General features: G+C 39.9%; 1 protein-coding gene and 1 long non-coding RNA gene across 5 annotated transcripts in view; one reads left to right on the top strand and one right to left on the bottom strand.

Moving 5' to 3' along the window:
• LOC119616785 overlaps positions 1-1,733 on the bottom strand; it is an 8,577-nt gene extending 6,844 nt beyond the window's left edge. Inside the window, exon 1 of the long non-coding RNA XR_005232819.1 lies at positions 1,311-1,733. This is a non-coding gene — a long non-coding RNA (uncharacterized LOC119616785). The remainder of the gene's footprint in view (positions 1-1,310) is intronic.
• shroom2a (shroom family member 2a) overlaps positions 950-26,285 on the top strand; it is a 35,008-nt gene continuing 9,672 nt past the window's right edge. The window contains exons 1-8 of one of the 4 annotated variants that reach the window (XM_017423490.3): positions 950-1,214; positions 2,321-2,522; positions 12,401-12,549; positions 20,720-20,818; positions 21,140-21,157; positions 21,716-21,838; positions 22,088-24,500; positions 24,826-24,911. In XM_017423490.3, coding sequence (XP_017278979.1) covers positions 2,325-2,522; positions 12,401-12,549; positions 20,720-20,818; positions 21,140-21,157; positions 21,716-21,838; positions 22,088-24,500; positions 24,826-24,911 — 3,086 coding nt within the window. In that variant the 5' untranslated portion in view covers positions 950-1,214; positions 2,321-2,324. Of the gene's footprint in view, positions 1,215-2,320; positions 2,523-12,400; positions 12,550-17,126; positions 19,087-20,719; positions 20,819-21,139; positions 21,158-21,715; positions 21,839-22,087; positions 24,501-24,825; positions 24,912-26,285 lie in introns of those variants that run through there. The other 3 variants (XM_017423492.3, XM_017423494.3, XM_017423495.3) reach the window with 3 other exon arrangements.

Below are 26,285 nucleotides of genomic sequence, written 5' to 3' on the forward strand. Positions count from 1 at the left end.
CTGGAGCAGTGGCTACAACAGATCCCAGGAACAACATCAGACATCTCAGTCCAGAAATGTGCAGTTCTAGGAACAGCCAAGATACTGCGCAGAACCCTCAAGCTCCCAGGCCTCTGGTAGAGGACCCGAGCTCAGAGGATGAAACAAAAGACCACCCGCGGAGGGTGAGAAGGGAATTTTTATATATATATATATGTTTGTGCTTGCGTCTGTGTGTGTTGAGAACTGTAAGAACAAATAATCCTTCATTAGCACCCTCAATAAAATGCTTAGCACCCCCTTAGCACCTGCAGAAAAAAATATCTGGAGCCGCCTCTGGGAAGACGCAAAAAACTAAATGAGCAGACCATCCATTTGATTGCATTATATATAATAACATATATGTTGGGATCATAATCGGTCTTCATCTTCCTTCAGCATTACTATGGCAACCAGATAGGTTTCCTCAAAGTCAAAGTGGAACAGGCCACAAGCCACAAGCGGGAGGGTCTCACAAAAAAACACATTTTGACCTCTAAATCACATGAGAACACAGCTGTTTTTGTGATAAAGTTTTTGTCCTTTTCCACATGAGAAGGGGGGTTTGATAAAATTCCTCAAAGCTGAGAGCTAAAATTTGCTCTTCTTCTTCATTACCAACCCATGGAATGCACAGTACATATAGGGTTTAATATTCAGCCTTCATGCAGCTGCTTCTGAGTGAATCAATCAATCAAAGCTTCTGATCCAGCAGAAGTCCTGCATGTTCACTCCATCGAACTGCCTCCATGCATTTTAAAGATGGTTTAATACGATTTTAAAGCAACATTCCGTCATTTTTGCCTATCTGGCAACCAAGCGGAGCAGCCAACAGCTCTGGCTAACCAACAGTAGGTGGCACGCGCGCGCCGCTCGTGCCACACTTCGTTATCTCTGTTGTGTCCGTAAGCTGGGCTGGCGTACTCTTTAGCTCATTTAAACTCTCCGAAGTGTGTCAGCGTCTGAAAGCAGGAGACGGGCTGAGCCGTCGCCGTCCAAACGGGACACTGTTCGGTTTGGGGGTTTTTTTGTTTTTTTTTTTAAAGCGCGAGCTCGCGTCACTTTCAGGAGGGTTTCACCTGATAGGAGTCCCTCCAGAAGATGAAGTTTGCGTCTCGTTAAGCTGGGATAAAACGCTGCGTGCCACTCGACGGAGCTCTGTCGTTTACCGGTTTATCTACGAACTGAACTTCCAGGTACGTCCAGTCGCGCCACTGGAAGTTTTATCCCCCTTTTTATCAGGAAAAGGAGCATGAAAAGTCTGTTTCACGGTAGTTTGTTTTTGGGCTTACCGAACACGGAGGTCTGCTGAAGTTTCTTCGTCGAGCACGGTCTCCATTGTGTTGGTGGATGTGTTTAATTTAAACCTCCTCACTTGTAAGAGCATTAGGTTTTAATTCAGACCGTCTGGAGGCCGACAGCAGGTCTTTATGTAATGTTCAGCTTTACTCTCGTCTACGTTTTTATCAAAACAAGAGGGAGAAACATCTCCCCACCGACGTGTCCAGTCTGTGTCTTCGAGGTCTTTTCAAATTAAGAGCTCTGAAAGTTCACGGGTTTAAACAAAAGCCAATTAAATGAAGCCTCGCGTGTTTTTACTGAGTTTACCCGACTTAAATGTCAAGGAGCACAACAAATAGTTATAAAAGAACTGCCTTAAAGTACTGTAATGTTGCTGATTCGTTGGTATTTGGCTTTTGGACGTCTATTTAATGAATAAATCCCATTTTAAAAGCTTTTTTTAAACGTAGTTATCTATAAGATATACTTGCTTTTACCTAATCAAGCTGTTATTTCAGTGCAGTGCCAGTATAAATTTATATATGACCATATTTGATTTTCATGCAGTTTTCATGACCATATTTGATGAGCTGTATGCTTTCTTTCTAACCTAACATGGGCATGCTGTGACATGTTTATTGTCCCAAACTATCTGTGACATTTGTTTGTTTGTTTTTTAACTGCACCATAAGGACAGGTAAATTGAGTGTGAGATTTTTAAGCTTGTTTGCCTGATTAAATTGGTATGCTCACTTTTCAAAGATTATTGACGTAACACGCTTTTATCTGTTTAATACATTGGCTCATAAATAACAAGAAAACAAGTCTTGCCTAAAGCACGATTTGCAAATTGTGCAATATTTGAAATGAGTATAACACCGAAATACAAAATGCTTAGCGGGAACTGCATTTAGTCTAAAACTGAACCTTTTAAAGTCACTTTGTTATTAAACATGATGTTGTAATATGGCTATCTGATGCTCGGTTAAGTGGGTTTCTCGTCTCTTTACTTTTGCCACAGTCCAATGGATGCAGAGGGATACACTCGCTACACGGAGGATGAGGAGTTCTGGCCTGTGTCGCAGCCATCGGGCGATCTGGACGTGAGGACCAGAGATGGAGAGGGCTGGAGGCTGGTGCCCGTGTTTCTGTCAGGAGGCGCGCCGTGGGGGTTCACGCTCAGAGGAGGGCTGGAGCATCGGGAGCCACTTCTCATAATCAAGGTAAACGAATAGTAAAAAAAAAAACAATTTCTCATCACAAACGGATGTAAATTGAGGGGTTGTCATTTGCAGAGCAGATTATTTCTGATTTTCAGGATTTTAGACTGTTGTTAAATGCATCAAATGCATTGTTATTTTAAAAAAACCTAATATTTGGTTCTAGTCTCCTCAGGTGTCAGTATATACAGAAATTAAAATGTCACTGTCTCATTCCATCTACCGTATTTTCCGCACTATAGGGCGCAGTGGATTATAAGGCGCACTGTCAATAAATGGTCCATTTTCAAACTTTTGTCATATATAAGGCGCACCGGACTAAAAGGCGCATTAACAAAACAAAACAAAACAGCCCCCTGTCTTTTCGGAGAATACTGCACCAACGTAAAGGCCCCCACTTATTCGGCATACTTCACTCCGCGGAGGTCCACATGTACTCGAAGCGGACATCCGCTGGACATGTCTGCGCAAAGATCAATTTTTATGACCGCATACACGTATTCGGTGTCGCACAATAAACTGCCCAGCGAGAAACGGTGTTCACATCACACTGTTTTGTGTGCAACACCAACCGCTCTCAGGTGAGAATCGGTGCCAGCACGCAGCGTGACTGCCGCTCTCTGTGCAGCACTGGCAGGTGTGCAGTGGCTGCCCTGGTGGTGAAGAAACGGGGCTAAAGGCACCTTCTTTTCTTTTGTTTTTTAAAGCTAAGAGGCAAGCGATCTCTTCCTCCTCGTCCGGTGATGCCATGACTGAAATTTGTCATGGGAGAATTTTAGGCAATCTGTACGCTTGAGTATGAAGTCTGCAGAAACATCAGTCCAAGTACTTTAGATACTCACACATGTTATCTAAATCCTTCCTAATCTGACATTCATCAACATCATTCTACTCTACAAAAGGCCCCAGTTAAGATGTTTTACATGGTATCTTTAAATGGATGTTAAAGGTGTGATTTTTGGCTACATATCCCTGCGTTGGGTTTAGGCAAACATCCAGAGAAAAGGTGAAACTCAAATGTTTCTGGCTGCCGCTGTTTAAATAATGCCAAACTGGAGACTGTTCTTACTGTACACAGCAAACACATAGCTCTGTATCTTTCCTGGTTTATACAGGACAACAAAATATGGAAATGATGAGGATTGATTTTAATATGGTGAACACAGAGCTCCCTGTGTTGTTCTGTGAGCTCATCGACATGAAGGTAGTTTGAAATGTCATCTCACGCCACACTGCCTGGATAGTTATGAGAACTTAACAAGACCTTTTAAAGGGAAAATTAACGCAGATAAAATAAAGTGCTTTACTATATCCAGTGAGATATTCCAACACTTACAAGACACATGAGCTCTACATTTGAAAACAGTCTAGACCCAAGACTGTTTCTTTATAAATCCCCAGACTTCATATTTTATGCTACAATCAAGTCAAAATTTCTGTATCTGTCAGCCTAACGACACTGATCAGTCACAGTGGGCTTTATGTGACAAGGCTGGCGTGCTCTATTATGGAAAACTAAGAATTTGAATGTGGTTAACAGGCTGAACATCATCATCATCGTAGCCGATTGTTGTCGTACTGAGCCGAACTGTGTCAAAATGTGAGCTCACACCGATTTTACCGTAGCTGTAGATCATTCTTTTTCTGTCTTACATGTATTTGAAACTATATCTACTCTTTACTCTTTGTACTCTCTTATCAAGTGTGATCTGGTTCCAAATCTCCCAAACCTAAATTTAACACAGTATAAACTTCCTGTGTTGTCATTCTTTATTGCAGAGGTTTTATTGAATCGCCGTTATGGCTACAGGACGTGCGCGGCATCGTGTAGAGGGAGACTTTCTCTGAAATCCTGCTATAACCTCCCCTTTCTGTTGACTTTGTAATTATTTACTATGAAAGACCTTGCTTGTTAATTTGAAACAGTAAAACACCAGCACCTCTTTGTTGGAAGCTACTGCCCTACTTGATTTTTTTTTTTTTTTACTTTTTTGTTTGTCTTTTCTGTGTTGACACAAAAGGCGGTTCAAAGTTCATCAACAAAACTGCACTGAATCGGCCTGGAGCTGTTCAACGACTCCTTCAGCACCAAGTTTGCAAATTCGGTCAAAGTTATTCATTCTAACCATTAGAAGCCATTCAGCTGCAAGATTAAAGGACAAAGTTATGTTTTAAAATGTTGGAGGTGAAGTGTTTCATGACCTGCTTGGATTATTAATGTTTAATCCCTGAGTGCCACGTCTGCGCTGTAAGGACCAAAAAAAGGTGAAGATGGTGAGACTTGTACTCTTCATTTTCCTACTTTATGCCCTTACAGTTACATTCTTTATTAATAATAATAATAACAATGACTCATTTTAGCTGGGATTTCAGCTCGTTTCGACCCTCTGTCTTGTGTGTGTGATAACACACCTGAACATTTGCTTTCTCACTGGGTTTCGCCGGGTTCAGTCGAAGTTCGAAGAGTTTCTTGCTGTACCAGGGGCAGGGAAGGAATGCTGGAGATTTGCTGGCTTTTCTTTGAATTATCAATGACAGGCAGGAGCTTGTTAGAATGGAACTATGGGATGAATTTAGTAAGGGTTAGATATTTGTGCTTTTTTATTATTATTATCTCCATTTGGGATGATTTAGGATGTTGGTTTTATTACATAAAAATCCAATTAAACCTGCTTCTTACCTTGTTTTATATACATGATTCTGTTGCTTGACAGGAAAAAAAATGTTTGAGGGATTACAGTATATTTTGTTTGTTTCCTATAAATAAGTGAACATATAAGCTACGCTTTTTATTATAGCGTGTTTCTTGTTTAACTAGCTTTCCTCTGTTTGAAATAGACCTGGATGTTTGTAAGATGGTCCTGCAAAATTCATTTTCAGTAAAATCAGTGAGCCGAAACTTTCCTCTTGACATTTCTGCATTATATGTAATATCAAGGGTTCACTCTCTTTCAGCTTGTTTCAATGAAATATAATAAAAGCGCCCATAGTTTAATGACAGGTTTGGCATATTGGTTAAAAAAAATATCCTGGCTCTAATTAAAATTCTCAGCATTCTTCTCATAGCTCAGGTTATGCTCAAGGTCCTCGTGGATTTAAAGTTCTTAGTCTCAATAAACTTAAATAATCCTGTTTTACACAAGACATCTGGGCACGCACCTCATACATATTTTTCCTCCGCTAGAATCAGTCTTTATATGGAGAAGAACTATTGTTGGCTTTTTATGAACCGGTACCAGACGCGCTGCAAAAAAAATAAAATAAAATACCTCTGTTGTTACACATTCCTCCAAATCACCTGCAGGTAAACATGTTTTATCAATTATTGTGGCAACGTTATGGGTTAGATTTGAGGATCACTCAGCGTCTGAAGCAAAGACAAGTTGGAGTAAAAGAAGCCCGAATGAATCGTTTTTAAGTAGTTGTCTTTTGGAGTCAAGCCCAAAGAGTTTAACTTTATTTAGTGTGGCTTAAAGCTCTACGTCCTTTTATCATAATGATCTCTTAGCGTCATCTTAAAGCTTAAATAACTGTTTTCAGTCCTGTGCAGTATTGAAACTCCGTTTGTCTGATCATGTTTTGTGCAAGTTATTAAATTTATTTGTCACTGAGTAAAATGTGGAATTCAGTGTAGCTCATCCTAGCAGTCCCCTCTCCACCCCAACACACACACACAAATAAACAGACATCTAGTAATTAATTGTACGCCTGGGAGGAAAAGAAAGTTTCAAGAGTCTCGAATTTGGAAATTGTTTTTCTGGACATGTCAGTGGAGCAGCACCACAGCCACTAAAACAACCTCCCTCCCTCTTGGTTTTAATTCTAAGTAAAACCTGAGCTTCGTTCTAAAGAAAGTAATGATTATTACACACGTTTCATTAATTCCTTGATGACACAATAAATTGGGAAAAAAAAAGTTTGTCATGTTTTTGGTTTTAAAACCTTCCATGCCTTCACACCTACATTAAATCTTTCATTTTGTATCACAGTTCAATTTAAGGTCATCTTTGAACTGTTATTTTTTTTATCTCTAACCTCAAAATGCCAAACCTGTTTGATGGAACCGTAAGGTGAGTAAAAAGCTGACCGGGCTCTTAGTTCCAGAATATCTCCTTTCCAAACCCGGCTGTAAGTGTAAGCTTTGTTTCTGCAGCAACAAAAGATGAAGGGAGTCTGAAATATAAGCGAAGATAAGACACCTCCAGTGACTAAAGGGGATTAATACTGTGCGAGAAGTGAATGAATCAGCTCTCGCTCGCGTGGTAGTTGAGACGTTCTTTTCCGCACAAACATTTTAGAACTCCTGGAAACCCTTCCTCCCGGGGTCTCCACTCTTCCATGTACAGATGTCTGCTTCCCTTACCGTGATCGGACTTTTTTATTATACAGACTGAGGTAGTACGTGCTGTTTGGCATTTGCAAATTTGTCATGAAGAGACCCCCACAGTTTCTGACAGACGGTACACAATAACAAGTGAACGTAGGGAACGTGTCCCTACGCTGCCCAGCCGAGGCGTACCCCCTCCCATCCACCACGGAGAGATGCCTGCGTCTCCTCGCTGTTTCCTCCGTGCACAGTAACTGATACCTCCTTCCACGAGTTCTTCGACATTTGACTAAATAGGTTTTGCTATAAAAGTCTTAAAGTTGGCTGTGTTTTCTAACAGCTGAGAGGCTGAGAGGGGGCTGTCAAAGCTCCTAGCAGAACAAAATGACATAATTTTTGTCACTCAACTACGTCAGCAAGAGCAGAGGTCTCCACTTCTCGTGGAGCATGAATCCAGTTTAACCCTCATCGTGTTGTTTGGCTCAGTGGTTATGTTTATGGTGGGCAGCTTTACTGTCACAACTATTGTTGCCAATGGGATGTTTTTAATTAACCTTCCCTGTCAAAGATGAAGTTTGAGTCGTTTAGGACATAAAACTAATTCCTCTAAAAAAGTTATCAAACTGTGAACAGCTCTCCTAATGGCAGAAAACATCTGAGGCCCCAATTATGTTGGTGACTAATAATAATAAATATTAAAATTGTCCAGATCCGCTTGTCATTATTTCAGAAGTGTACTCCGGTAGAATAAATCATAAACATCAGGGCGGGTAAAATGTGGGTGAAGGTGGACAACTAACAGTTTCGCAAGTCCCACACACAAATAGGCTGTGATTTTCAAATTTTATCAGCTTTTTTTTTTTTTTGCAATTTTTATTCTCTCACAGCCACAGCCCAGTGAGGTGATGGCAACAGAACCAAAAAGTGTTACATGAAGAAGTCATTCCCTCAGTTTTAACTTCCAGGATCTGTAAATGTTGAACAAACGCTTTCTAAATCTCATACTTCATCTTCCTTTGATGAACTACCCTAAAGTCCAATTGAACTCAAACAGGGTTGTAATTTCAGCTGAACAAATAGCATCTGTGTCTATGAGGTCTTTATTGAAACCGGTGTTTAGGAATTGTTTACAAACTGCAAAGATTATACAAAGTTCCTCCGTTCATTTTTACTGCTAGGAGTGCACTAACAGGAAACATAAACGTCTGATGCATAAATATTACATAATTCTGACTCCTCGGACACTTCTGATGACGTCAATAAATGACATTGCTGGATGTTGTATTGTCCCTTTTTCTCTTGTTTCACACCCGGTGTTTGTTTTTGTTACCCTGTTTAGATCTGTTCATCCCAGTTTTGCCCTGAAAGCACACATGTTGCACTTACACACAAACGTTTGCACAAATCTGTGTGTACAGTTTACAAAACGGAGGGAACGGATATCCCCAACCTCTATTTTTGTTTCTACACCTGACATTTGCATGAGTGCCACTGTCGCAGATTTGTTGACTACGTTTTTGTTTTTTTCCATTTCTTTTACGACTTACAGCAAGAACTCGTATCTCTCTAAAGCTATAGATGCAAATGAGCTAAAGCTAAAAGTTTCTTTTCTTTTCTTTTTTTTTTTTGTTTGTCAAACTACAGAGAATATTCTTCCATATTTGTGCGTACAAGAGTTCAGTGCCCTGTCAGCTCAGGACATCTGTCAGCAGAAAAGACACATTCATCTCGCTCATTGACACCACATCCTTCCCTTCACGACACACAGACAGACACAAGGTTATTTTTTTCTAGGATGCTGAGGAATACAGGATGGCTGCCTTTGGACTGATTACAGCCTGGTCAAACACAGGATATAGTATGGCTCATGCTGATTGGGATTCTCTAGAGAAAACCGTTTGAAAAGCAGCGACTCTTCTGCCTTGATGTTGCATGAACTTCAGCTTTTTTTGTTTTCTCTGGTAAAGCTTCTGCTGTTAGTTAGTCCTTTCTTTACAAGGAGCCATATTTCCTATTGGGTAAAAAAATAATAATAAAGGAAAGATATTGCTAAGTTGTTGATCTAGAAAACATCATTCGTTTGTTTCTGCTGTATAGGCAACACTTTGTGAGAGACTGTTTATGGTACAGTGTTGGACGTTTTTCAACCTTGATGATTTTTTCCCTTTAGTTGTCTGCAAATCAACGCAATCAAATTATTGCTTGTTGTCTCTGAGGAGATCCCCCCCCATTTTTTAAGAGCTTCCTTTCTTGACTGCTGAGTCCACACTAACTAACTTACATTATCCCCATTTGATCAACAGAAACAACAAATTTGGTTGTTTTAGGCAACTCGTGGATGCCCACTTTAGCTCTAAACAGCGTTTATTGTTCTGCCTCAAGTGAAGAGCCGGCAAATACATTAAAACTCGCTCTTGAAACACATTTGGTTTATGGGTTGATCAAAGCAGCAAAAAAAAAAAAAAGCAAATAAGATGCAAATTCAGGATAGGCAAAGAGGGAAAACACAAACAAACCATTGAGGCTTTTATTTTAACTCAGGTAAATTGCTGAAGAAGAATGAGGAACTTTAAAATGATGTCAAAGTTGCGTGTTTTTTCTTAAAATTTAATGTTTTTTTTTTGTGTAGGTACTTTTATTGTTAGTTTTTGATGCTTTTTTATGAAGGACTGGGAACCTGTCCAATGTGTACCCAGCTTGTGAAGACAGGAACTGATCTGTCCTCAAGGCCAAGGACTATTAAGACCAGGGCTCGACAGAGCAGAGGTCCATTAGAGGTGAACACACAAAATAGACTCTTGTCTATTTCTTATTTGTGATTTAACACCAATTTTTGAGCACAACTGGTAGAAAAGATTCACTTTCTAGCATCTTTTACTGGTAGAAAGAGTCACTGGAAGGCCTGTGTTTGTGGTTTATATTTGTGTGTACGGTGCAAACATGTACAGATGTGAGCCAGTACACATGTTGAAGCCATGCCAAAATACAGACAAACTTGACAACATATTTTTGTTCAACAGTGAAGTGTATTTGTAAAATCTGAAACAGACGTGCTAAAAAAACATGCAGGCATTTTGTGCAAAAGACCTCCCGGCTCACCATATAAGTGCACCTTAGTAAACAGTAGCCAAGTTGAACTTTGAGTCATCGCAAATAAAACAAAAAAATAATCAGAGAGAAACCTTAAGGCAGCACTGGTCAAAGGGTCAAAGTTACTCACACATACCAAAAATCTACAAATGAACAAGAAAAATGCTACAGCGATGCAAGGGCAATCTAAGCACAAATAGGGGAGAAAAAAGTCCCACAGAAACTAAAAGGACCAGTCAGGGCTGTCAGCATCAGAGTTCACAACATCGTCCATATAGTCCTCACCACCTACGCTCCAATGACTTGTAAATATCTTTGCTACCAGTTGTGGTCAAATACTGATGTGAGATAATAACCAAGAAGTAAACAACAGCGCTAATATTTACTGCTTTTCATAAAACCTCGTTCTCGATGACAGCCGAGCTGAACGTCTAGTCCTGGTCTCACTGGTGCATGCATGTAAAAACTGCATGATTCATTATTGTTTGTAAGACTTTAGCCCTTCAGAAGAATGTATAGAGTAAAGAAAATGATTAGCTTTAATAAATTTCTACCTGACCTCCAAAAGCTCTGTCAAATATAACCACAACTCAAAATGTAGCCTTGTGAAATACTTTTTTTTACTTACTTATTAGTTCAGTTGAAATTATTCAACCCATTTTGTTGGACTAGAGAAGTTTTCCCATTTTGAGCAATGCTTGGCTGTTTGTTTCAGCTTTTAACTTTCTAACTCCTGGTAAATGTAGCACCGTTTTTCCACTAAACACACAACCATATCAGGACTAGCTCAGGAATCCTGCCAGCCAGCATGAAAATCTTCAGTCCACCCTGCTTAACCCCTACATTAGAGAAAAATGAGAAGAGGCTACGGTTTGATTAGTTCTCCCAGAGGCTCCAGCTTTCTGCTGAGGATAAAGGCCATATAAGACGTCAGGGTCTGTAAACCTACACATACTTCTGTAGTTGAGTCATCCAGCCCCCTTTGACAGGTTGAGTGAAGAACTGATAATCAGCTGCAGAGCTCGGCTTTCTTTTTTTGTGCTAATGTGCCAACTGCCAAGCAACATCTCGCTGCTTTTCTTTCCACACTGGGCTGTGCGGTCTCGAAATCTCAGTGTAATCTGACGTTCTGCGTCAGCGTGAGGACAGCACTGACCTTAACTTTCTTTCCTTCTGACGCTTTAGAAATACCAAGCTGTAGCTGCACTTTTATCAGTTTAATATCTACTGGGGCGTCCACCTTTATGTCAGCGCGTTTTCTCCTGAGATGTTCAAACACTGGAAGGTATGAAGTCAGTGAGCAGTGCTCTTTTCACTGGACGAACCTCTCCTGTTATTTCAGGTGTCTGCCTTCAAACAAACACGGTCCTGTTTGATTTTTAAATTGTGCCGATGGTTTGGAGAGCAGCTTCTGAAGGGTTTTTGTAGCCTTTGATTCTGATCTTCAGAGGCCGGCCTGCCTGCTGGTGATTTTCGTAAACAGTGTGGTGTGTATTCTGTCCCTGTTTGTTTCAAATCTACAGAATTACAACTTCGTTTCATCGCAAAACTAATGCATGAATTAAAATTTTTCAACGGCAACTTTTTAATGAGCATCCGTTTTAAGAATTTAAACATTTCAAAAAAACAAAAAACAAACCACTAAAACCACAGAGCAAGAGAGAGATGACATTTATAATGTATTTCAGTGTTTTCACTGGAACAAAATGTCGTATGACAAATTTGTAAGCTCATTTATGTCAAACACCATAAAGATGTTTAATTTTTGTTCTTGTAAACACATCTTTCTAACTGTAAACTTCCTTTTGAGGTGGTTTTTAAGCTTTTCCAGAAGGAAACTGTTATGATGCTTGGATGCCTGTGAAAATATAGAAGGTTTACTAGTATCCAGCTTTCTCTGTCATGTCTGCGACATTTGTTTAACTAATTGAATCAAATAGTATGTCGGCATTTCTAGACTTACCACAAATCAAATGGGCTCCATCACCACTTAACAGCTAACATAATTTGTGTCACGTTGAATTTGTATCCTCTGTTCTTTTTCTTGAGCATAATTCAGAAGCTGAGTCAACGTGCATTAATAAAACAGATCTTTTTAAAGAAAATGAGATTAAAACATATTGTTTGGGCTTTAAAATGTTACAATTTAGGGATTTTTATCTGCTAATTAACCACTGTAGCTCAGCATACCAAAATTGCCTAAATCACATGGAAAAGGCATACCCAAATGAAATTTGATGTTGCTCTTTAACCCTTTGGAGTACATGCAAAAGCTTTCTGTCTGTAAAGGTAACACTCCGAATTTTCTCTCACCTGGATTTTGTTAAATAATATTTTCAGGTTGCTGCACACAGCCATTTTGGACACCATGGTATTTAAATTTGAAGCTACGAGGCTCAATAGGGCCCACAGGCAGGCTGCTTCCAGTTAAAGGGTTAAGTATGTTGTTTTCCTTATGTTTCAGGTTGAGGAGGGTAGCAAGGCAGCAGCTGTGTGTCTCCAGGTGGGAGACGAGCTTGTCAACATCAATGAGATTCCCCTGACGGGCTACAGACAGGAGGCAATCTGCCTAGTGAAAGGCTCCCACAAGACCCTCAGCCTGGTGGTGAAAAGGTAGGTGCTCAGTCCTCAGTCTCCTCCCTTACCTGCTGCCGTCAACGCCCGCAAACATAATAGTTTACTATGGCAACAACAACTAACCAAGGTGAAGGCAAAGTGAAGACCAAAGATCCTGACCCTAGCAGCTGCGTGTGCTGTGTTTTTACCCTACTCTGTTCTTCATAGTTTTTCTACGTTCTGGTAGCTGGATGGTCCTGTTTTGCCAGGTCGTATTGGCTTGCTGTCAACAGAAGTTCCTGTTTTGTGACGGGTTTTTTTTTTTTTTTATAAAAAAAAAGGGGGAATGACATCACTGTTTGTCGGATCCCACACAGACAGATGTTAGGACTTAACTGGAAGTTATTATGCAAATGACACCATGTGTCACTGAGATTTGTTTTTCCTCTCAGTTCAGCACACTTTGTCAGTTGGTCTCATGTCCTCTGTGATCAGGCATTTCTGGTTTTTATTTTCTTTGATAGCTGCACCCAGACTGCACAACCTATATGTTATCCTCACTTATAGACGCTCTAAACTCATCCATCCTTTTTCATAATCTGCTTTTTCTTTCTGGGTCTCAGGGAGCTGGTGCCCATTTAAAAACTAATTACATCCACTATTTTCCTCCAAATACAGCTCCTGTAATGTATGGATCAATGTCCAATTCTTTAGGTTCTTTCTCTTGTTTTACTGATGTCATTTGACAACTGAGTACCCCTCTTTATAACAAGCATTGTGTGTGAGACACTGGTATCATTGTCTCTCTTTGCCAACTGCATTCCTTTTCTTTATTGTATCATATTATTGTGTAATCCCTGAACAAATCCTGTCGTACAAGGAAGTTGACTCACCATTTTCTCTCTGCAAAGATGGGGATAGGAGTCTCACTCATTGTGTTTTATTCCCAGTAGAGATGTTTATTGTAGGATCTGGAAACAAAGGTGATGTTTTACCACTAAATTAACCTCTACAAACTAAAATCTAAGACGTTAGATGATCATTCTTCATGAAATACTGGTGATATTTCCTTTTTAATAGGCATTTGTTCTTCTTTTTTCTACTTTTTTTAAGGCCACTTCCAGATTCTGGTTGGTATTATTTTTATGAGTTTTAAGTAAGAAAGCTCATAAACATGACATAACAGGGAATTGGTTGAAATGCGTAGCAGTAGGAAAATATTTAATATAAATCTTTTAATTTTATTGCTGCAAACAAAGCAAAGTATTTGCCCAAAGTTACACACTTTTATCTCAAAGTTCCTAAGGTTATATTGGATATCAAACATTTTTTTTACAGTTAAATATCAATGTGGAAATTATGGTATGTAAAAACAGTAAAATTGCAGTAATTCTCCTTTTTTGGAGGGTTGTTATATTAGTGTGTATTAGCTGTAATAAAGTTGTAGCTGAAGAGGCTTTGAATGTAATTTCTTTCATCTGACTTTATACAGATATCAAGAAAAAAAATTCTTTATTGCAAGAAATCTTGGCTAGTTATGTGCTAGCTGGCTAGCTAAAATGCAGATGAGTTTGGGTTTTTGAAAATATTTCTGTTCCATTTTATTTTTCAAACTTGGGGAGAAAAGAGATTTAAAGTCGGGATGAATTACAGTACTAAAAAGCAGGCAATATAAATGAGGAATCTGGTTATTGTCGTTTCAGTGTGCTCGTAAATCCAAATGGTTAAAGACATGTCCTTACATGGACAAGTCCTATTGTTCATTTTACATTTTGCAGTGTTTCAATCCCACCGGACTCTTAGTTTAGTCTGATTGTCTGAGTTAAAGAATGTCTTTGTTCTGGCTGTGTTAAATAGCAGCTCAAGTCAGTCATTTCCCAAGGTCGTAACACGTCTGTGTCTAATTTAGAAAAAAACAGCAAAGTGATAGTGGTTCATTACTGAACCTCAAAAGCCTAAATTCCAGTCTTATTTCTCTTATTTTATATTTAGCTTGCAGTCTGCGTGTTGTGCTCTGACGTTGCTTTAGAAGCCTGTTGTTTTCACATCGTGACTTGCGCCCTTATGAAGCCCTAATGTTTTTCTTTGAGCTTCATCTTTGCCTGTGCTTGTAAAGTGCCGCATGTTGGATACCTGTTGGTGTCGGGAGATAATGTTGGACAGAGATCAGAAAGCTGTCGGAACCTGCCCCCGTACACAGGTGTGGTTTCTCTTCTCGCAGCAGGAGGCGGAGCTTAACCTCCAAGGCCGTAGAGTTTGTACACAATGACTAATACGAGACTGTTGGTGTAATGTCATTTTTGAGAGTGGAAGGGAAGGAACCTGTCACACGTCACATGTGGATCAGATGGGTGTGGTTAGGCGTGGGAAAGGATCTCATTTTTACTCATACCTCTTAAGAAGCACTGTGCACTCTAGGCTGTAACGTCAGTCTGTCTTAAATAAATCCTCAAAGTTTATTTTTTCCTTTTTTTACAGACATTTTCATGAGAATGGATTGTACTGAGCATGCACAGTTAGTTAAATATTGCCATAAAACATTAAATGTATTTTTCTACATCTACACAGTGTATTTGCTTTCATTCTTCACTAAATTAGAAAACTGAGTTGCACATTGGCTAAGAGTAATATATCCAGTTGTAAACATTAAACTGTATTTGTAAAAACACCTGTCTTCAGATGAGTGGTAAATGTATAACTATTGTGAGTTTTAAAACTTTACTGTTTGATACCCCAGTGACTGTCGCGTCTTGCTCCAGGACTGACATTGCTGCAGCAATCTCCTCTTAGTCCTCTAGACTTATCGCTCAAGTTTACTGATCTTGTCTAACTCGTCCGACACAGAGACATCTGCAGTCTGGACAGCCATGCGCTGAGATAAGACATTTGCTGTAGACACAACTAACTGCAGAGAGAATGATTCACACCAGACCTCTGCCGTGTTATTCGGTTTCCCCCTTCTGGAGCTGCCACAGAACTACCACAGTCACTGTTACGCTACATCATTTTGTGCTGGCAAAGCCCAAAAAGCCTGCTTTTGTGATTCTTTTTATTGTTGTTGAAGGATCCTGAATAAAAAAAAAAAAAAAAAAACAACCAACATTCTAGTACGATCATAAGTGGCTGTTTTCGATTAGTGAAAGCTTCGGAGTTTCAGAGTAAAATCCAGTTATACCTGGAAATGCTTGAGGGTGGTACATTACGCTCAGTAGGGGTTCTGGTGCTGTGGTTTATTCTAAATAGGCTTATGTAGTATGTTTGGAATGCAGATCCCTAAATTCTAGTTGTAAACAGATTTCTCACATTTTTTTCGTCTCAGATGAGGAAGTCAGAGATTAGAAATGTCTTAACTGCTGTCCTGTGACTTGTTGACAGTGAATCAGTGCGGTGGATACTTTTTCTTTTTTTAACCACACAGAGATTTACACATTTAATTTAACATTTAATAACTGTTCTTTTCAGTATAACATCAGTTTGGAGAACTGACAGGACTGAAAACTAACTGCTGGTCTGAAAGACTGAAGCAGATTTCTGTGGTCTTAAAATGTCTCAAATCTCAAACATTTTATACCAGTTGATACAAACGCTATTTAATATTTTTTTTATATTGCTGTCAGTTTCTTAATACATGGTTATCCACATAAAATTAGTCATTTGCAAGCATGAATAGCCAGACCAGCAGTGAACTGCAGCACTTTTGATGCAATTCTTTAGGAATTTTGTAATATTTCTGCCAAAATACTAGTGTAATGTAAAGGGTTAAATAATAGTGTTTGCCACATTGAAAATTTGAAGGTTGGAACTATTTTAAGATGGCAAAATCTGCTTTGAAAGTGTGTCCACTCAGACTGTATTGTTGAGCTAATAACAGCGCATCTGAGCGAGGCAAATTCCCGAGAGGATTCTCATCTTCAAACGACTCCAGTCATTATTATTTTAACATTTGCACTAACATCATTTTTCCATTACATTGTTACTTTTGTAGAAATATTGAGTAATTCCAGAAGTGACCCCAGGCTATACTGGAAGTGCTACAGCTAACTGCTGCTGCAGCTCTTTTGTCTTGCAAGTAAACAAAATTTTAAGTAAATAACTGTGCAAAACAAAATTGATGGTCGGGTAAAATTAGCTTAAAAAGAATTCGCCTGAATCCGTATCAAATTTTGGATACTGGAGCTGTTTTAAGACAGCAGCGGACCACTTTGGTTGTGATTGAATTCATACTAGCCATTAGCTTGTCAGTCCTGTCAGACATAAACTGTTAGTCCAAACTGAGATTATTCAAAGAGCTGTGCACAACAAGTAAGCTGTTCATTCTTTAAAGATATAAATACTTTTCAACAAAGCTCCACTTCAAAATGACTGAAATATCCCTTTAATCTCATTCTGACAGTGTTTGAATGATTTGCTTTTGCATATTTATTTTAAAAAAACAGCAAACTTTTGTCTAATAGAATAGACATTGTACACCAGGATCCTTCAGTTTGATGTTAAGTACTCTGATGTGTTTTATTGTCTTTGGATGTGGTTTTCACTCCCTTTTAATGCTTTTTTATGTTTAAACATTACAAGTATTTTGTCATCACATACCACCTATAAAAGTCTTTCTAGGGGAGATCACCCTCTGGCAAAAACAAGTAGAGTAAGACATGGCTGACACTGCCTAAACCTGTAAGAACCTCTCGCAACTCTTTAACGGTTTTGAGGTTTTTTATAGATGTTCTTGCACCATTATAGCAAACACAGTGATACATTTTTACCTCCAGTCAGAGTCATAAATTATCCCCAGAAAAAAATAATGTGATTCAACAGGTAGTCTGTGTTTAAGACACATTATCTAGGAGATTTATTGTGATTTAGTTTAAACCCTTCTCCCAAGACAAATAGGTTTCCAGGTGTTTGTGGGCCAAGGGTCGGAGCAGGCAGCCCATGACTTGACAGCTGGTATGCCACTCAGCCCAGGAATGTGCCGGTCTTTACATACAGCTCACAGTGCACCTCTCACCCAAAACATGACTGCTTTAATTGTTACGTTAGCTGAAGAAGGCCTTTGTGAGGACCTTTTATGGAGCAAATGGGGTCCAGCAGCTCACCTGCAAAGCTGAGGTTAACCTCAGCAGTTTTTTCGCTTGCAATTACTGTACATGATGCTGCACTTTTTCTGTATCTCTGCCGTCTGCTTCAACCTAACTGATAATTACTGTCTGTCGCTTAAATTAATGGGCTTAAAAAATAAATTGAAAATGCTGGGGGCGCAACTTTAATAACACTTCTAGAGGTAATTCAAGACAATATGCTTTGACTAATACCCCCTATTCTTTCAAGATGTGTAATTCATCTTTTGTTAGATTTATTTTTTTATTGTTTTTACTGATTACATTACAATTTCATATATCATACACATTTATTCTAATTTGTAGAGCATAATTAAATTACTGTAAGTTCTAAGACATCTTGTTTTGATTGTGTGTTTAATTGCTTCCATTACAATAAATCACTGTGGTTTTTTATTGCCTTATCAGGTTTAGGTTGCAATCTTTCTTCACTAAGCTGCTTCCCTGTCACCAGACCTTTAGGCTGTGTGCAAGACCCCCTTTTTTTTCTAATTAGTGGGCAAAAATAAACTCAATGGTCTGGAGTGTTACCCCCCTTAAGATAACGTGGCAATTTAAACGTGGAAAAGATTTTGTTGTTTTTGTTTTTTTAAGAAAACTTTTTATGTAAGCATTTTATTTCCCTCCCCCAACATTAGGAGCGAACACATCAGAAGACCCATCAAACCACTTCTAGATAAAAAGAAACTAGCATTTATTATTATTTAAAACTGGAAATCTGAAGGAAAAGTTTAACACCAGACATCCTAAACATCCAGTGTTACAGTTTGTTTATCAAACTAAAAAAGACATTGGTAATAGACTTCAAATGACAAGCCAGTAGTATCTGAAAGAACAAGTAAAAAATATTGAGCTTTATTTGCTGTCATCCCCTTGTGGTCATCACTGCTTGTTACTCGTGGTTTTCAGGAAATAGGACACTCTTGCACACTACAGATCAAGTTGTTACCATAGTAATGGTAGAAATGCAGTTCTGCCTCACAACAGGGGAGATGGGAAGAGAAGAGTCCGACATTTCATCCCATCATTAGCATATTAGCTCCTTAGAGCCAATGAGGTGACGCAAGCTAGGGGGAATACTCAAAGGGGACTGGTTGTGACAATAGCCCTCCTTCCTGTCTGTGCACTTTTCTTCCCCCTCTCAGGGGAAAAACCCCTAGTAAGGAACCCTCTTTTTACTAATTCTGTCAGGAAAACTTAGTTCAGTTTAGTTGAATAGTATGTGTGAGTTATCGGTTGTTGCGTTTGTAGGTAAGGATCCCTCGTCGAGTTGTGTGATGATGCTCAGACTTTAGTGGCTCCTTGTTCCTTTAACTTGGTCTGACTAAGAAGTGCGAGGAATGAAAAATGCCTGAGCAGCACACGGATGCAGCTGGTCTCACTTTGTAGCCTAAACTAAGTTCCAGTTTGTTATTGGACTGCTTTTAGAAAACCACATTTCTTTTCTTTTGTCGCTTTTGTTTCTTCGTCCAGATGTTTGGTGAGTTTGGCTGAACTATTTTACACATTTTACCCAATTGTCATAGTTTGAATTTTGTGCAAGTGTCTTTCAATGCTGGGCAAGCCTTCAAGTTTTTATCTTTGCAAACATTTTGGGGCCTTCTCTGGTATTGGTATTTTGACCCTAATACTTTGTTTTTGTTGTGAATGCTTTTGTCCTATATGTGTGAGGTCATCAATCATTTAGGTTAAGCTATGATCAGCTAGACTTAAATCAATATAATCTTTAAGAGATTGTAGGTAAATCAAAATTTATATTTTTGGACTTTTTTTCTTAAGCATTATGGCTCATCAGTTTGCCCACACATTTCATAAATACTTCCATGTGTTGTGAGCAGGTTGTATCCTTGTGATTCCCCACCCCCCTGGTTGGTAGGGGACACCCTTGGTGGGAAGTGAGGCTGGAAACTGATCACTCAGAAAACAATCTCTTCCCCCTGCCCCCACTGCAGCCGACCGCTTCACTTTCTGAGCATATCTGTGCCGGCCCAGCTGTAGCCCTGACGATAGGCCTAATAAAACCAGCTTGATTTACATACCAATAGCCTGCACCATGTGTGGTAAGCTGCGAGTGCCCCAGAAACAAGGACTGCAAGGAAACAAGGAAGACTTGAGCTCCACACTGGCGTGCCTTTGTTGTCTAAATAGGCCTTAACGCTAATCCTTAATTCATTTTGTGGAATTGTCCCAATTTATAGAGCTTTACCAAATCTCTGTGTCAGCCTGAAAAAAAGAGCATAGGGAGCAACATATATGATAATAATTTTACTTATTACAATTTCAAAGTTACCAAGTTTACTTTGAGCTATAAATCCTGTTTGTAGCTGAGTTTACTAAAAAATGGAATTTCTAGTAAATGTTTGATTTATTAATACTTTGGTTGTGTGTTTCCATCAGTATATATAGTCTGGTGTACAACGCTCCTAATAAATAAGAAAATGTTTCAGACAGTCATAGTTATATTTTCCTCCCCACAAAATATTTTGAAAGTCATCTTACTGTACAACACTGATGTGTCTTTTTAAAAGACTTTGAGTTTGGGACCAGATTGGGGGCAGAAATGATGTCTGGGATGCAGACAACAGCTTGAACGGAGCGGTGAGATGGCTGATCTGATTGTACAAGAGATTCTCTATTCTCTTAAGCCCCCTGCCTCATGCTGGGCAGTGTTCCCCCTGGGACCATATGGCAAAGTCTGAGTGCGAGCAGCTCACAGAATGAACCCAGTAAGAGCTGACTAACCCTCTTGCTGTGTTGCTGTTGGAGCTTTGCATTACTCTTCTGTCCGTGACTTTTCTCATATATTAATTGAAATCTGTAAACATGAATTATTTTGACCAGGAGAGGGGGCTAAAACATTAATTATCAGTGCTTTAGCATACATATTACTCTACTGTCCCATCAAGTGGAAAACTAAGATATGTATATTTGTTGTCAAATAGATGAGGGTATTTTTTTTTTTCCTGGAGAGTTTTTGGGAAATTGGCATCTTCTTCCTGTAGCATGACACTGTCCACAAACTTTCCAGCTTTGTAAAATGTAAGGTGGTGTTTGTCCTATATATTGTTAGTGAGCTCTTAGTGTGTGTGTGTGTTCCTCCCCTTGCTGACCAGGAATTTGAACATGGATATTGTAGCTCAAAAAATGCCCTCAGAGAATGACGTGCATGTGGCAAGAAGCTTTCTTACGAAGATTTTGCGAAGTTCCATGAGGTACGGTTCTGCAGCTTCACCCTACATGTCTTCCTTCCTACAATCATGCTTGTCTTGTGCCTGTTGCCATAGAGTAAATTTGTTTAGTGATGATATTAGTCATTCCTCTCATTGCATCTCTTGTTTATGATCATCATCCCGTATCGGCATGTCTTTGAACATTGTCTTCTGATTCATGTCCATAGATGAATAATGTTCATCATATTTGTAGAACAGGAAATCTACGTCCAGCTAGAAAGGTGTCAAATACTTTGTCAATATTTCTTAGAATATTAAGCTTTGTTGTGTTTGTTTGTTTGTTTTTTTCGCATGCTACTCCAGAAAGAACTGCTTTAAAGGGTATGTTTCCTGCTTCACTGATAACCTTTACTGCAAAGGTTTTTAACAAGCTAAAACAAATGTAAAAGTCTTTCATTTTTCATTAAGAATTAATAACATAATTCCAACATATTCTAAATTACTGACACTATTAAAAAGAAACATCTCTAATCTATCTTTTCCAAATGTCCATTTTCAAACCTGAACTTGCTCCATATTCACTAAGGACCTGTAGGAGATCACCAGTATTTCATTACAACTACATCACCACAGTTCTCATCAGAAATCTGACAACTTTGGTTCAAATTGTTTATCTAACATGTTCATATGTTGTTGTTTATTGAGAAATAAGAAAGAAAAACTTAATGAATCAAAAAACATCCATATAAACTTAAACGTTTTGATAAAATAAAAAATAAATGTATGTAAACCTTAAACAAAACATGTCTTGCTAACACAATGACTTGCATTGATAGCTTCATTATAATCTCCATATTCACTTCTTCATATATGGAAGAAAACACTGTTTTCCATAAGGGTTTGGTCTCTAATCCAGTCTGTTTTTTGGCTTTTCTGCAGGAGGAATGAACCCATGAACAGGCCTCACTCCTGGCACTCTACCAAATTCAATGAAAGCCAGTCAGAAACTGGCAAAAGACAGTCTCCACCCACAGCTGCATGGCACACCAGATATGACACAAGGTAACACTGAGATCCTCAAGTCTTGCTCCAAGTTTCCGCTTCGGGCATCAAGGGGTTTAGATTCAGTTTATGATGATTTTATTCCTTAGTTCTGTGTACAGTAAGTATTTAACTAAATCCTAAATAAAAATGTTTCAGGATTTAAAACTGTAATTCAGACATGATTGTCAGCAGCAGTGTTCTGATAAATACTGTATTTGCCTTCACAAAAACAAACATGTTGATTTTTTCTTACTTTTGTCATTTCAGCTCATCTGCTTCTGATCTTTCCGCTGGCTGGAAGCAGACAAACCTGCACAGAGTGTCCAACCAGTTCAGCTCTCATGGCAGCATGGACAGCCTAGAGCACGTTCCCCACTCGCACCCTGCTGGCCAGCTGTCACCGGCTAAGTCGAACAACATTATGGAGCACCTCGGAGGAGGGAAGCGAGACTCGGCCTATAGCTCCTTCTCCACAAGCTCTAGTACACCAGACTACACAAAAAGCAACACTGCCTCGACAGAAAATGTACCTTATAAAGTTGGTCAGTGGGATGCAGGTGCGAAAAAAAATAATGGCAAAAACAGCCAGACCATGATTGGTGATGGGATGAAACACAATGATAGGTTCACTTATTTCCAGATGCCAGGCGTTAACTCAGGCCACAATGGTCCACAGACTGAGGACTCTACTGGTTGCCGCCATTCCACTTCCAGCAGAACCAGCTTCGGACCTGTGTGGAATGTCCCTGAAAAAAAAAAGGCTACTTCACCCTCTCCTCCCCCTCCACTTCCACCAGCACGCAGCGATAGCTTTGCTGTAACAAAAGCGCATGAAAGAGGAGTAGTTACCGCTCACCCTGAAGGATCTGAATCACACGTGGCCGGTAAGGCCTCCACTGAAAATCGCCACAGCATTTCCCCTAAAAATGAGAGTGAAAGTGTTTATACGTCATCTGACAAATTTAGTCACACCCAGTCCAGCTCGAATAAACAGCATTCCCACTCCAATGAAGTTCGGCAAGGCCAAGCCCCCCACGCTAGGCAGAGACACCATAGTGACAAAAGCACTTTTCATCCTCAACCCTGGGCCACATCTGTACCAAAGCCACATAATGTAGGTGGTTCCTATCCCAATTCGCAGGAACTGCCCCCTAACAGTGCCACACAACACTTCAGCCAGAACCACAGGCGGAACTTAAGCGCCTCCCTGTCTTCCTCAAACACTGACCAAAATACAGACAACACGGGACCTAGTCGATATTACTGTGTCACTACAGGTCAGCCCACACATCCCAACCTCCTTTCTTTGACTGATGTACCGGAGAACGGGAGGAGTGAAGCAGGTGGAGATCTGCTGCAGAATAAAAATGAACGGAGTTCTCTTAATGCACAGGCGGGCGCCAAAATCAAGTGTCATCTGCCCCAGCAACAGCATCACTCCTCACACAGTAAAGACAATAGTGCTTACAGCAAGCACCAAGTTACTACTGTTCCAGAAACGTCTGTACTTCAACACAGTTCTGATGATTTTGTAGGTCAGAGAGGACACACTACACAAACTACAGAATCTATGTACATCAGTAATCCCCCTAAGAGACAGCCTGAACAACGAAGGTCTCTCCCTGCACAGATCAGAGACTTGCCCCAAGACACCATACATCACAACCAAGTAAGCAACAAGATCTGCCCTCAGACAACCCCGATGCTTCACTCTCTGTCTATGGATGTGACGAGCCAGGAGGAGAAAGCAAGAGCCACAAACTCTGAGGAGTCCCTTGAAGGCAAGCAGGTAAACAGCAGCAGTCGATTTGCCACCACACTGAGAAACGAAATCCAGATGAGAAAAGCAAGGCTGCAGAAAAGTAGGAGTGCAGCTACCCTCCCTGACACTGAACGCGAGCCAGAGCAAGACCAAAATGTCTCAAAGTCCTATGAAAGTTCCACCCCAACCTCTGCACATGGGTCCTTTTCTAACTATTACAAAGATCATTTGAAGGAAGCCCAAGCAAGGGTGCTCAAGGCCACTTCTTTCAGGAGGAAAGACTTGGAGCCCGTCCTACAAGAGCACTCTGCAATTGAGGCCCAAACCAGCCACTCGTCCTCAGCACAGGCTTGGAAAGATGTCAGCTCTCTGCCACCTGTCACAGAGTCAAGTAATTCAGGACTTCCCAGTGGTCATGTAACCCGGATTGGCAGTCGGAAGCGTTTTCCTCCTGAAAAGAAGATTCTGTCTTTTTCCGAACCAGACAAAATCCATGAAGTTGGGGTTGGTGAAAGCCTAAATATTACTGAAAGTGCCAGCTCCTCACTAGATCACCAAAACTTCTTGAAAGAAAGCATGAAGCCAGAATTCCCTGATCAGATGCCCCTTCAAAGCCATTCCAAGAACCAAGGCAAACATCATTCTTCTAGCAGATCAACAGAGAACAGGATGAAAGGAGTCAAAGACGCTGAGGAGGCCCCAGGAGTTCCTCAGTCCTTTCAAGACCACCAGAGGCTCGGCACATTTGCTGAGTATGAGGCAAGATGGAATATACAGAGGAAACCTGCAGAGAAAAAAGCCTCTGGGCGATATCATTCAGCTGATAATATTCTAGATCAGGGACCAGAGGACAGAATCAAGAGCACCTGTTTCCATGAGAGATCCAGATCATCTCCTTCAGCAGACTTCTATGGGCAGGTAAAACAAAAACATACTGAAGCATGGTATCAGCTCTGTTAGGAAATTAAACTTCTGTTTGTTGCTACTTTGCTTGTATCAGTTTCAAATATATAAAACTCCTGCAGTGACTTTCCTTCTTGTTACAAACTGAAGTGGCAGCAACAAAGGAAAGGACCTAGTCAAATATTAATCTAGATTTGTTCATAAAGACACACCCTCCTCTTAAGAGAGGGGCATTAACTTGTATTTGTTTTTCCAGCAGCAAGAACGCACATGATCGAAGCCTTCTGTCTTTGAATGTTTTTGCATAAGTTCACGTGTGTGTGTTCAATCTCCTTTACAGAAGATTCCAAGCCCTGAAACAAAGTTTGACACTGAATATTCCCAGATAGAGAGCAAACCTGCTGCACCGCCCAGCGCTGACACAAGGTGAGTAATTCTCATGTGGTGGAAGCTTTATCGTACAGAATGGTACACAGCTGCTAATATATCAGTGTTTTGTGTTTATTATTCACACTTTGATGTGTCTCTTTATCAGTCTCTGGAGATTTCTGATGGACTATATTAGTGCTTGTAATTTCTAGGGAAGTTTAATGTTCATTATTATTAGCCTTTGTGTTTTTGTACCAGTTTCTTTGCTAAAATAGGGACTGATTACTTGCTGTGTTTTTTTCTGCTCTTGAGCTTTATCAATGAGTAGTAGGCTTGTAGAGGAACACTGAAGTCCTTATAACCTATGAAGGCGTAATAATGGCAGTGCCTTAGCGCAGCTGGGACAACATAAGCCGTGTCTTTAGCCATTCTTTGTGTCATTTAGTGAAGGCTTAGAGGTGTGGGCGAGGCATCTGACCATATCTGTGACAGAGAGGAAGTGTTTCTTCAGCACACTGTGGGAATTTAATGAGGAGCTAAGCTCATAAAGGCCTGACATTTTCACCAATATGATGTTTCCCTGCATGGCTGAGCTATCCATACTGGTGATGTGGCTCCTCAGAAAAAAGAATTATTTAGTGCAGCACTTTCTGACAAAGCGTAACTATTATAATTTTCACTTATTAAACATATGTGCACTCAAAAAAGGAAGATCAGTGGGTTTTATAAACCAGATTTGGCTTTACTTATGGTGTCATGTTGTGGTTCCAAACAAACTAGGCTTAGAATTGGGTCCAAACAATCAGGTTGCCTCTGATTGATTGAATTCTGATTACCATTATTACACAAAAGCTTCAGTAGTACTTTATATTTTGTACTGTTTGGCTCACAATAAAATACTAGCAAAGCTATCAACACATGAACTACAAGGTTTGATTAAATTGTGTACAAAAATATGAATATTTATTTTAGGGATGCACGATATATCGGCATTAACATCGGTATCGGCCGATGTTGGTCATTTTTTAGCATATCTGTATCGGTCAGATAAGTACAAGTGGGACGATATTGATGTCCAATGTTTATTTACTGCCTGTTGCCATTTGTGTTTCTGTTTCGGGAGGGGAGGGGGAGCGGTAGCTGTATGATCACGTGACAGTGATAGCGAAGCTGCGCAGCCAGGAATAACAATCAACCGAAGAAGGAGGAGGAATAACAAGCAGAGGGCGATGTCAGCGGTCTGGTCATTTTTCACGGTATCAAGGGAAGACACACGGAAAGCAGTGTGCAATGCTTGCAAAGCCGAGGTAATGAGAGGAGGATGTCGCGTTAAGTCGTTCAACACTACCAATTTGATATGCCATTTGAAAAACCACCACCCAGAAGTTTACAAAGAATGGCGGGAAGCTAACGGTGCTAAAAGTAGCAAAC

This window comes from Kryptolebias marmoratus, linkage group LG24, assembly GCF_001649575.2.
Source record: "Kryptolebias marmoratus isolate JLee-2015 linkage group LG24, ASM164957v2, whole genome shotgun sequence".
Taxonomy (NCBI): domain Eukaryota; kingdom Metazoa; phylum Chordata; class Actinopteri; order Cyprinodontiformes; family Rivulidae; genus Kryptolebias; species Kryptolebias marmoratus.